This window comes from Pyxicephalus adspersus, chromosome 6 (genome assembly GCF_032062135.1).
Source record: "Pyxicephalus adspersus chromosome 6, UCB_Pads_2.0, whole genome shotgun sequence".
NCBI classification, from domain to species: Eukaryota; Metazoa; Chordata; class Amphibia; order Anura; family Pyxicephalidae; genus Pyxicephalus; species Pyxicephalus adspersus.
The window spans coordinates 66,374,100-66,387,054 of record NC_092863.1 but is presented as its reverse complement, the minus strand read 5'-3'; the positions used below and the strand labels follow the sequence as shown (position 1 = coordinate 66,387,054).

The following is a 12,955-nucleotide window of genomic DNA, read 5'->3' as shown; positions in this document are numbered from 1 at the left end:
TTGTGTTTTTAATATACAAAAAAAAGTCAAACAACTTGCAATGTGTGAATGGGCTCTAAACAAATGAACATATACTTGTTCAAGGGGGCACATTGTGAAGGTTGGATTTATTTATCAGCCAAAAAACAAAATACTCATTACTGGAAGAACAATTGAAGCACGGAACCAACTTGTGAGTGCAGAGGGAGGCGGAGGAGTTAGAGGTATGCACTCTCACCCGGAAGCGCTGTCGCTAGGCTGTGTAGTGAAGCTGGGAGCTGCTTGTACCCACGTGGTTATCCGTGTGCTGTCTGCATTTGCGACCGGGACATGGCAGCGGAGAAGAAAGGCCGGGGCAGCGTTCTCTTCACAGGGTATCGCTCACTGGGCTTGTACAGTAACCACATTCCTCATGTAGTCAGATACCACAAGAGACACAAGGAGTTCTACGTGGTCACCGCCGTGGGGAAGAGCTTCCTCACCTACAATGTGAGTACACAGAGCCATGCATGTCACCCCATATCAGCACATTGCCTCTATTACACCACCAGAGAACTGTTATCTCCTAGTATAGTTACTTATCTCCAACAGGAATACACAATTTATTTATTGCTGGCTCACAGAAATCTGTCCATGAATATTATTCTGTAACTCAGTATGAAAAATGAAAATATTCTGGGGGTGCAGGTTCTTTATTGTAGTAGGAACAAACAATGTCTCCTCTGTTAAAAAAAAAAAAAAAGTTTTCTACAACTGTGTTGGGTGTGCATCTTTTTATGATCCTCGCATAGCTGGCTTTCAGGAATGAATGAACTGTTGCACACATGCGGGTGCTATTAAAGCTGGACTAAACCCTTACCTTACAGAGGAACTAAACCCTAAACGGCAAAAAAAAAATCCACTTACCTTCAGTCCTAGAGGGTAGTCTGACTGCTCCAGGGGTGTCCTGCATTGGGTCCTGACATTCGTCCTAGAGCCGGCACTCCGTGCGCTGCCAAATTCACCTCTTCTTCCTGTTCTTCTTCCCACATCACCCAACCCAGGTGCCAGATCAGGTGACGTAGGATGAAAAAAAATATTTTGCCAATCTCACTGCACATGTGTGAAATCTGCAAATTTTCTTTTTGCGCAAAATGGGTCCTCCTGCGCATGCCTGAGATAACCGGGCATGCGCCCAAGACCCTCCCTGCATGCATGACGTAGATATTCTGGGAGGCTTTGCTTTATTATTCACACACTTCTAAAACAATACAATAAGGGTTCATACATACATGGACTTGCGACGCAGCGCCTAACACTACATTACAATCCCCCACAACACGCTCACAAATAAATAAATACATACATCCCTCCATACTGCGGTCTTGTACTGTGGAGGAGCGGGAATGTTCCCTATTTACCATAGCCAGAGTTAACACTTCTGCTGCCACGGTAAATAGGGAAGAAGGGAGCCACAGCAAGAGGAGGCTCGAGAGCCGCATGCGGCTCCGGCTCTGGTAGTTTGTTCTGGCCTTATCCCGGCCGGTAATCTGCTGCTCTGAAGCCGAACGTTGCCAGCTGGCATCAGGCCAGATCGGCCAGGGGGTGTTAGGCTAGATCGGCCAGGGGGCGTCAGGCCAGAACAAACTACCGGCTAGGTCGTTTCTGGCCGACCTCTGGCCTAGGTAATCGAGAATTAGGGGGCAGTGCTGTGCCTTTTTTTTTTTTTTTTTTTGTGTTACAAAAAGTGTTTTAAAACAAAACACACAGAATTTTTACTTTACATAAAAGAGCTATCTACTCCTTTATATAAAGTAAAAATTGTGAGTTTAGGTACGCTTTAAAGTGTATATATAAAGTAAAAATCCTGTTAGCATCCCGGGAGGCTCGTGGCTGCTCCTGCGTATGCCCGAGACGGCACGTTTTTTCTCCCAGTCTACGTCAACTGATCCCGTGACTGTAACCAAGCAAAATTATTTCTCCGCTGTTGTTTCCTCTCAAGCTTCCAACCCATGCAACCTCTTCTCAACAATTGACTCCCTCCTAAACTCCACACCTGCTCCCCCCACAACTACCTTCTCTGTCCAAGACATTGCCACCTACTTTAGAGGTAAAATTAGACATGATGTCGCTGATGACTGAGCCACTCCAACCATACCCACCCCTTCCACCTGTAAATTATCACTGGCCTCCCTCAGCCCCTTTACTGTGGACGAAGTCTCTTCCCTTCCCTCATCATCTCCATCTACTACTTGTCCGCTTGACCCAATTCCCTCTGATCTACTCTGCGCCTATTTCTCCATCCTAGCCCCCGCCCTAACCGAACTATTCAACCTCTCCCTTTCTACTGGTATCTACCCCTCCGCTTTCAAACATGCCATAATTCTCCCTATCCTGAAGAAACCCTCATTGGACCCCTCCCTACCCTCTAACTACTGTCCTATCTCCCTTCTCCCATATATATCTCCAAACTTCTTGAACGCCTTGTTTACAAAAGACTCACCCATTACCTGAGCACCAACTCTCTCCTTGACCCCCTCCAGTCTGGTTTTCGAGCTGCCCATTCCACTGAAACAGCCCTTACTAAAGTGGCTAATGACCTCATCAGAGCTAAGTCTCAAGGCAACTTTTCCCTCCTTGATCTTTCCTCTGCTTTTGACACTGTTGATCACCCCCTTCTAATACAAGTCATGCTCTCCATTGGAATTAGTGACATTGCTCTCTCTTGGTTTGCTTCCTATCTGTCTGACCACTCCTTTCAAGTTTCTTTCAATGCTAACTCCTCTACTCCCACTCTCCTGCCTGTTGGTGTTCCCCAAGGGTCAGTCCTTGGACCAGTTCTCTTTCCTCTGTACACCTCCTCTCTCTGTAGTTTCATATCCTCCCTTGGCTTACAGTACCATCTGTATGCTGATAACACTCAAATCTATCTGTCCACTCCTGAATTGTCTCCTTCAGTCCTGGATAAGGTCTCATGCTGCCTGTCAGCCATCTTATCATGGATGTCTGACCGATTCCTGAAACTCAACCTGGAAAAAACAAAACTCATTATCATCCCCCCCCCCTCAAATTCCAAATCTCCCCATGGCATGTTCCTGACTGTTAACACTGTTATTCGTCCCTCCCTTCAGGCATGTTGTCTTGGTGTCACCTTTGACTCAGCCCTCTCATTTACTCCCCATATTCAGAACATTTCCAGGTTCTGTCACTTTCATCTACGCAGCATCTCCAAAATCCGCCCCTACCTGTCCCCTGAGACCACCAAACTTCTTGCACATGCTCTTATCATCTCTTGTCTAGGCTACTGTAACACCCTCCTCTCTGGTATTCCACTAAGCCGACTCTCTCCTCTACAATTTATTATGAATGCTGCAGCCAGATTCATCCATCCTTTCCTCCCCTCCTCTTCTGCTACATCTCTTTGCAGATCTCATCACTGGCTTCCATTTTACCTTAGAATCAAATTCAAGCTCCTGTGCTTTGCCTTCAAATCCCTCCACGTCCCACTTACATTTCTGACCTGCTAAAAATATACTCCCCTAGCCCCTCTCTACGCTCCTCCGATGACCTACTACTGACTTCCTCACACATAACCTCATCGCATGCACAGTTACAAGACTTTTCTAGAGCCCCAATTCTCTGTAACGGTCTTCTCCATCCTATCTTCCTTCTCCCATATGTCTTCCTCGTCCTATTTGGCTTGCTCCTACTTTCTGCTCTTTTAAAAGAGCACTCAAAACCCATTTTTTCAAACTTTCCTACCCATCTTCTGTCTTTTGAAACCGCCACTACTTCCCACCACTACATATCTCCTCTCCTAATTGTGTGTTAATTCCCCCACCTCCTAGATTGTAAGCTCTTTGGGGCAGGGTCCTCTCCTCCTGTGTCACTGTCAGTATTCATTTGTCATTTGCAACCCCTATTTAATGTACAGCACTGCGTAATATGTTGGCACAATATAAATCCTGTTTAATAATAATAAAGTTATGACTTCATATTTATATACCTTTAGAGAAACATATACGTCCTGCAATTGATATTACTCTATATTTTGTGTACAAATGTGTACTGTACAGTTTTACCCCAGAAGATACAATGAAATCCGTGCTATGAATAAAAATAAAACTGGTAAAGAGATGGGTTCCCAGGTAAGGAAACTCAGATAAACTTTTGGATCCCTGACATCACATCTAGATGAGCTTGATGGACAATGCATTCTAAAACCAATAATATGGATTTGAACTTCATCACCCTTAGCAGCCAGAACAAACACTTCTGGAAAGTTTTCCACAGGTATTGGAGGGTGTCCAGGGACAGTCACGAAACCCCTTTTGTTCTTTGAATGGCCAAGCAGAGAAGGAGGCATAAAAACAACACTTGAAAGAGAACCCCGGCTCTCATATCTGGAGTGCCACAAGCATAGTGGGTGCTGTCTAGTGCGGTTTTCTAAACCAGAATTTTTCTTTTCAAACTGTCTCTTTATATTTTTTTTTCTCTTTCTCTCTATTGCCTTACATTTGTGAATGATTTTTAAGAAATAAAAATCCTTATGGCTTTTCTTTTTTGTTTTATTAGGTGAACAAACTTGGTCAAGTTGCTGTCAGTAAGTGTAATTTATTATTTGTTATTTAGGTTTAAAATCTTTCTTTTTTTTATTTTTAATAATGATGGTGTTTGTCTCCTTTTCACTTCAATGCTGACCTGAGCTAAAGATTTTCTGATTTATCAAATGAAAATATTCACCACCTCATATTTGTGTTTCCCACACTTTAGTATTGATAGAATTGCTATTTACACAGATGTATTATCATTTGTGCAGCAGCCATATCTTTACTACTAGCCCTGCCCTAACTATGAACTCCTTCAGGTTTTTTATGAAAGGTATGGACTCCCATAAAGCTCAGTAATCGCTCCATATCAAACAGACTTCTGGTTTGACCCAACTTTGTGCTTTCTTCACATATTAAAACTTTATATTACCATGTTTTTTTTTCTTTTTTAGGCAATGCTGTTCCAGATGATATTAGTTGTCTTGCTGCAGATCGAATGCTAGTGTTTGTAGCTCACGGGAACCTTCTAAAGGCATTTGCAAAGAACAAAGAGGTATATGCTTTGCACTTTTGTGGGAAGATTTAGAAATGCTCACCCCCAGGATAAAACCCTTGAATTTTAAAGTTTGAGTTAAAAAAAATGTCAACATGAACATCTTTGCTTTTTTAAAGAGCTTAGGCTAAGTACACCCGTGCAATAATTGTCGTTGAAAAGGATCTTTCACGATCCTTTCCAACATCAAACGTCTGCATGATGTATGAACGAGTACTGTACATACAGCGCCTTTCTGCTCTATAGAGAAGGAAGGGGGAGAATGACGAGGCGGCACCCCGCTGCGCTCTCTCCCCCTCACTTGCACTACGATAGTCCCTCGTCCGTGGATCCGCCAGGACGGTCGTGCGAACGACAAGCGCTGTACAGATGCCAGATTCTCGTCCAATATCAGCCCTAGGGCAAATTTCGGACGAGAATCATCTGACGTGTATGTAGCCCAAGGCTTTATTACCTGCACCTCCTCCACCCCTAACTTCTCTCTACCCCCCTTCGCTACTTTGTTCTGTAGTGACATAGCTTTTGATGATGGAGCAACAATGTGCAGTGGGGTACCAGGCACCTAGAAGTGCATTAAGTGTGACGATTGTGAAGGCCATAGATCATGTAATGAATAAGTTACATAATGCTTCGGTCCCAATGTGCAACAAGCTTATTCTTTACACAGTGCAAGAAGCAAAACACCAAAGTTGGTTAAAGATGGAATCTGACATTATGTTCTTTACACTCTCTTCTTGGACTCCTCTCTGGATTGTTTAGGACCCTAGCCTAATGAATCCATGATGATGCTAACTGAAATAATTTCTTTATATTTTCAGTTAAGGTAAACTGACATAAGTATAGTAGATATTGTAATGTCATTATTGTTCACTTTACCAGGTAGTTCACACATACAGAGGACATGAGGCAGAAATTCATCTGGTGCTCCCATTTGGTGATCATGTAATATCTGTGGACACCAATAATACCATCATTATATGGGATGTTGAATCAGAAGGTAAGATTGTAGATCATAGCTGAATGTATGTGTTAGGTATAATCTAAAAATGAGTGTATTTTAATGCCTGTTATGGTTTTAATTGATTATTCTTTTTATAACCCACAGAGGAATACTTACAATTTAATTTTGAAAAAAGAAATTTTGCAGTCTCTGCAATAATGCATCCAAGTACCTACTTGAACAAAATTCTTTTGGGGAGCCAGCAGGGCACTCTTCAGCTGTGGAATGTTAAGTCCAAGTAAGTGAAGATTAATAAAGAAAAACTTGCATTTTGGAATTTTGAAATTTTGTATTTTTTTTAATGCATTAATTAACTGGTGAAACTTATGCTGCCCTGAAGTTTTCTGCCATGTGTGATATACAGTCATGGCCAAAAATATTGGCATGTCAGAAAATGCACCCCTTCTCCCAGAAAATTGTTGCATTGGTATTTTTCACTGAAAGAACACAAAAAATGCACACCTTTGGTAGCACACCTTTTGAAACTAATACCTAATGTTAATGGCTTTCTGTAACAATCTGTGAGTCTTTTACATCCCTCTACTGGAATTTTGGACCACTGTTCCTTTTCCAGCGCATCCTGGTCTCAGATTTGACTGAAGATTTGAAAACCAAAATTCTAGAAAAGAATGGACAATCCCAAGGCTACATGCCTATCTCCAAAAATCCTAAATGTTCCTGTGTCCACTGTGCACAACATTGTAAAAAAAAAAAGTTTACAGCCCATGGCACTGTAGCTAATCTCTCTGGACATGGACAAAAGAGAAAGATTTATGATATATTACAACAAAGAATTGTTCAAATAGTAGGTTTTTAAGTTGAATTTGTATGTAAGTCAGAACAGGTACATTATGTTAATAAATGCAAAACAATTAGGACAGATTTGTCTCAACATATTATTAGGCAGCGTGTTGTCAGTTACTGTATAAAATCCTCACTCTGAGTTAATCACAAACAAATAAAAAAAAAACTCTTTATGGAGTCTAGACATTCATTAACTTCTAGAGCAAGCTGTGCTGTAATATACAAAAAGAAACAACTGAGGAGTTTGTCTTGGTCATTAAAGAGTTACAAGAGGCTGCAGAAAGAACTCAGTCCTTAAGTTCAAACACAACCTCAGCTATGTTTAACAAAATACTTCTGCAAGTCATGCAATTAGCCCCCTACCCCCTCCAAACCTCCATTCTGCACAGGAGCAAGCAGGGGAGCCCCTTTTGTATCAAGGAGCCGTCTATATGTCAGATGTCCTTAACCCGGAGACAACCTGTACATTATTTTTACTATTTTAAAAACTCTGGGCTATAAAACTTACTATGGGGACAATTTATTTTTGTAACTATTCAGAAAAAAACAGAATTGCAAGCCCTGCCCAATAATAATTGGTTTTAAAAATGAGCATCCCCCATCTCATTTTATGTATAAAATTGTAAACTTGTTCAAAACTGAACTCCAGATATTTACCTGTGGGTTGGGTGGCACAGCTGATTGTATTAAGGAGGAACTAAACTGAAAATGGCATGCGCAGAAGGAGCACCCAAGAGCCTCCCGGGATGCCTGACGTAGGTATCCCGGTGAGCTTTGTGATCCCATTCATTCTTGATCGCCTAGGCGGTAATCAACTACATTTTAGGTGTATTAATAGGTGCAATTCACACTAACGCATCAGTATAAGGGTACCTTTTTTTCAGAAAAGTGACTGTATATTTTACCTTAGTTTCATGGAATCTTGCCTAGGATAAAGATTTTTATCTTTGTATGTTAGCTGTGTGATGCAAACCTGAGCTCTGTTCAAAGTCTTAAGTTTGAATTTTGTAAAAAGCAAGGCACTGAATGTGTGGAAAAGCCTGTCCCTTACCAGCATGCTGCAATGAAGAACCATTGCTCTCTGTTTTGAAATAGTGGTCTTTCGACTGTGATCTTGCATGGCTCCTGCTAAGTCTCAATTAAAGCTTTCCCATCAAAGAGTCAATTGAAAAAAAAAGTTTACCTGCACAAAATATTTTTGTATAAATAAAAATTACATTTTTTCCTTTCTTAGCAAACTTCTGTATACATTGAAAGGCTGGGAAGCTGGTGTGACCGTCCTTCAGCAAGTATGTAAATTATTGTGGATGTGCATCATAATTACTTTAGCAGTCTTCTAAATAAATTAAGAATTGACACATATTCAATAAATGTTCAGAAAAACAATAATTAGTCACTCTGATGTGGTTGTTTTGATACAATATAGTCTTTCAGCACGTTTCTGTACATTAGCCACCAGGTATGAGGAGCCACATTGGATGGTCAGATTTAATATTCCTGGTGACTGAAGTGTTCACATTGAAATCACCTAATCTAAACAAGAGGACAGGGCTGTGTATAGGGGCAATTCCCCTTTCAAATTCTAGTCTAATATTATTACAAGTTGCAATGGTTACCTTTTAATTATGTAGTTGAAACCTTTATCCTAAAAAAAATGTTTCTGTAAATATTTAATGAGTGTTAGAGTTAGTCCCTTATGTAAAGTTTATCTAACACTAACTTCTACACACTAATCAGTTAAAAGAAGTTTTGAGTAAATAATTCCATGTGATTAGTTGTATTCCCTTACATGGCAACTAATTTAGGAATAGGGACTAAACCTTGAAAAAAGTTAAATTATTTAATAAAGTCTAATGCTATACTGACAACATTTAAAATTTTCTTTATTTCTAGGCGCCAGCAGTTGATGTGGTTGCTGTTGGATTGACAAGCGGTAAAATAATTGTACACAACATCAAATTTGATGAAACACTGATGACTTTTCATCAAGACTGGGGCCCTATTACTGCATTATCCTTCCGTACAGGTGAGTCCCCAGACTTCTCAACCCCAATATCTGACAACTAAAAATACCTGGAGCCTGCCATTTTTGACTGCTACTTTTAAAAAACCCAGCTGCTTGATTGTCAAACTGCCTATCTTGATTCAACCCACAACTTGTATGTTTTTTTTTTCAAATGCCCTAATATATATTTCCCTCATATTTATTTTGTCACTTATATAACTCCCCATCCCTGTGCCATTTTTTTGGGTGCACCCCTACTACACAAATTGCATCTCTGCTAGCATACATGAAGTCTAAGGGGTCTATTTATAAAGTGGTGAATCTCACATTCACTGTTTCAATCAATGACAGATTCACTGGTTTTTAACTGTGAGAACAATGGCTCTTTTGTAAATGTATGCTGAAATGGCCACTTGTAACATTGAAAGCCTTTGTAACAGGGTAACACTACATTAAGAACAAGGTTGTCAAATACCTGAAAACGCTTTTACAAAGACCTTCATAGTGCCGGGTATTTAATGAAGGCATATTTTTTTAAATTACCTTAACAGGATAAAGCTTGTGATATTTTAGTGATTACTTTTACGTATACTTTAAGAGCACATTTTAAACTTTCACAATAACTACTTATTTATCATAACCACCTTCTAAACCCTCTATTCACTGAATGTTGAAACCTAATAATTCATTACATATTTGCATCATATATTGTACATTTACTAATAAAAAAAGTAAAAATGGGACTTTTGACACTGAAAACAGATGATTTTATTACCCCCTGATCCATATGACACATTAATACTGAGAAGAAATGTAAAAATAAACAGCTGTACTGTTTTATATAGTAGTGTCTTAGAGACTTTGCCCAGATGTAGGGGGGAACAAATATTTGCTTTTCCTGGACCCTTTGGGAGGGTGATATCTGTGATATTGTGCACTATTTGGGGTACCTAAGACCTCGAAATGAGAACATGATGCCCATGCATCCCCATCCCCAATCCCAATCCCATCCCAATCCCCATGCATTTCATACACCAGAGGTAAGGTGCATATAATATATTTTTTTCTCCCTCAAAAAGTCTTAATTGTTACCTTTTTTATTGCAAGCATTTCAGCATAGAGGGGCTGAGGGGTGGGACAAGGTAAACAGTCATTTTGATTTGATTGTTTTTTTTTTAACTTATTTTCACTGCTGTTTGCCTTGCAGATGGACATCCAATAATGGCAGCTGGAAGCCCAATTGGTCACATAGGTCTATGGGATTTGGAAGAAAAGAAACTGATGAGCCAGATGAGGGATGCTCATTCCACAGCTATTGCTGGTCTAACATTTGTTCATGGAGAACCCTTGCTCATTACCAATGCTGCAGATAATGCATTACGGGTATGATAGTTTGTTGGTTTCATCTGTCTTGTACATGGTTAACCAACACTCAAAAAGGGTTTTCTTTAGCACACTGTATTTGGTAAAGCTGCTTCTGCAGCCAACTGAGGTTGCATGGTCTTGTTATTTTATAATTCTGACAAAAACGTTAAAAATTGTTAAAACTTTTTCTTATATAGTGAACAATTCTGCTTAAAAATGGGTTCAAGGTAGCTGACCAGTGTGTTAGGTAAATTGTCTTAAACAAAGGCAACATAAAAAAGTTAAAGAGCCTCTGTTAAGTGTTTATTGTCCTGGGCCTTCTCTGGGTATGTTCATACTCTAATTCTGTCAGTGACCTCTGTGCGACAAAAATAAAGTGTTAGATTTTGTCCTGCCTGCCTCTTGCACCCTAAGAGGCAGTTGCCCCTTACTTAAGAATCATTTATAATTATTTTTGACATGTATACTCTACACGCACACACACATATACTGCATACTATACAGACTTCTGAAACTAATCTCATTTTGCATCACAATTTATTTATTTTTTTGCTAATCAGGTGTGGATCTTTGACGGTCCAGGAGGCCAAGGTCGCTTGCTCAGGTTTCGTATGGGTCACAGTGCTCCATCCACATTTATTCGACATCATGGTCTAGATGGCAAACAGATTCTTAGTGCAGGTAAAAATATCTTGTTACCATGTACATGCATATGGAATACATGAGGATGGCTTAAATATCTTGCTTTTCATTTTTTAGGTCAGGATGGGACATTGCATTCATTTTCCACAGTACATGACAGATTTAGTAAAAGCCTTGGTTATGGTAAGTTATTGGGAAACAAAATCAATATTTTAGGACTTAGACTTTAACTGTCCCCCTGCCCACAAGTTATTTTGAACATTTTTGTATTCCTACATATATATCTATAATAAGTAGGTGGCAAACTTTAACCTAAGAATTTTATGTGTTAAGGCATTCAAACTAAGCTTCCCCTACCTTCTAAAGTTTTGGTGCTCCAGTCTATGGTGTACATGGTCTTTTCATTACAGAAAGTGGCAATTTATTAACATTTTATAAGTCATAAATTATGAAACTATGGTGCCTATGCATGTAAAAATAGGGGTTTCTCAGTGTTATGTATACTTTTATGGATGTAGCAAAAAAGCTTAGGAAATACCTTGTTTTGGGTCAGTGTTTCTCCTTCACATTTTATGTTATTAGAAAATCATTACTGGCCAACAGTAACCTTTGGTGGCGAGAAGGTTAAAAAGCTAAAGTGCACATCTCCTTCCAGGAGCTGTAAACTACTTCAGTACAAAAGCTTGCAGCCCCTTTAATCCTTGTCCAGCCATCTTTTCTGCCTGAGCCAATTATTTTATAAAGGCTTTGTGTCAGTTGGTTAATATGTTGCCCCATGTAACCATTATAGGCTTCTACTTATCATAAAATGATAGAGTACCTCATTCATTTTTTCCTCCTGAAATTGGTTCATACTTTTTGTTTAGAAACTCACAGGAAACCATCCATCAGATGGCAATTATACATCCAGAATACTGCAATAATTGAATATTTACCTTGCATGTGATATATTTTGCATTTCAAGTTTATCGATTTTAATTAATCCTTGAATGTTTTGTACATCATTATAAATATACTGCTTTTGTTTTGTTTTACCAGGTTCAGTAAATAAAGCAAAATCTAAAAAAATAATCCACCAGGTTTCCATACAGAAAATAATAAACCTGTTATTGTAATATTTTGAACCTACTTTAAAACTCCACCATATCCAGGAGTACCTCCAGCAAAATTGATTCCAGGATTCAGCTGCATTTCTCACAGTTGCTGCCTCTGCTGCTGACTTTTAGGTGTACCACAACAGTAACTCCTGGGCATTCATGTAACAAATATACTGGCTCTGGCATCCTATCCTATTTCATTGTTGGCATGATGAAAATAGAGCCAGGCTCTATACTGCAGGGCACATTTACAGTGTATTTTACACAGAAAACGAAACACAAGAAGCCAAGGAGAGGGGTTGACAGTTTTTTTTTTTTTTTTTTTTTTTTTTTTTTGTGGCAGAATAGATTTTGCATGTCTCATCTGCTAAAGCTGATCTCAACCTCCTATATAAATTTTTACTTAAGTTAGTTTACTTCCTTTTTTAAAAATGTTACAGTGAGGTGTTTTATATTTTTATGTGCTGGAATTTGGCTGGATTAGTATTTTTGTAGCTTTTACTTTATTACTATTAGGTTTATATAGATAAAGAAAATAAGGTCTTTATATAGATAAAGAAAATAAGGCGATTTAACCCCCCTAGCGGTATTCCCGAGTGTGACTTGGGGTGGATTTTACCTAAAAAAAAAAAAAAACACACTTACTTCGCTCTATTGTCATCCCCCGGGGTCCTGCTGGTCCCCGCAGGTCCTGGGGACACGTCCTTTCTTTTCAGTCTCCAGCCGGCGAATGCATCGACGATGTCCGGCATTTCTCTGCATAATACTCCAGCATTGTGATTATTTGGAATTTTAACTTTTTTTCCTCGGGTTCTAAATAAAAAGGAATGTATATGCTGTATTGTTCATGCTTTAAATAGGAACAATTTTGATTTTTGTTTGTTAACATGGCAATTTGTTGTACTGTATTTTAGAGACGGCACGACAGAGTGATTGGGATAGTATCATTGCATGTCATCAGAATTTACTACGGTGTACCAC

General features: G+C 39.3%; 1 protein-coding gene across 1 annotated transcript in view; it reads left to right on the top strand.

Annotated features, from left to right (window-relative positions):
* Positions 1-217: 217 nt before the first annotated feature.
* Positions 218-12,955, top strand: part of WDR36 (WD repeat domain 36) — a gene marked incomplete in the record, with an annotated part of 19,828 nt that continues 7,090 nt past the window's right edge. The window contains 11 exon segments of the mRNA XM_072413951.1: positions 218-468; positions 4,534-4,561; positions 4,961-5,061; positions 5,941-6,058; positions 6,167-6,299; positions 8,100-8,154; positions 8,759-8,891; positions 10,078-10,253; positions 10,796-10,916; positions 10,995-11,060; positions 11,916-11,946. Coding sequence (XP_072270052.1) covers positions 310-468; positions 4,534-4,561; positions 4,961-5,061; positions 5,941-6,058; positions 6,167-6,299; positions 8,100-8,154; positions 8,759-8,891; positions 10,078-10,253; positions 10,796-10,916; positions 10,995-11,060; positions 11,916-11,946 — 1,121 coding nt within the window.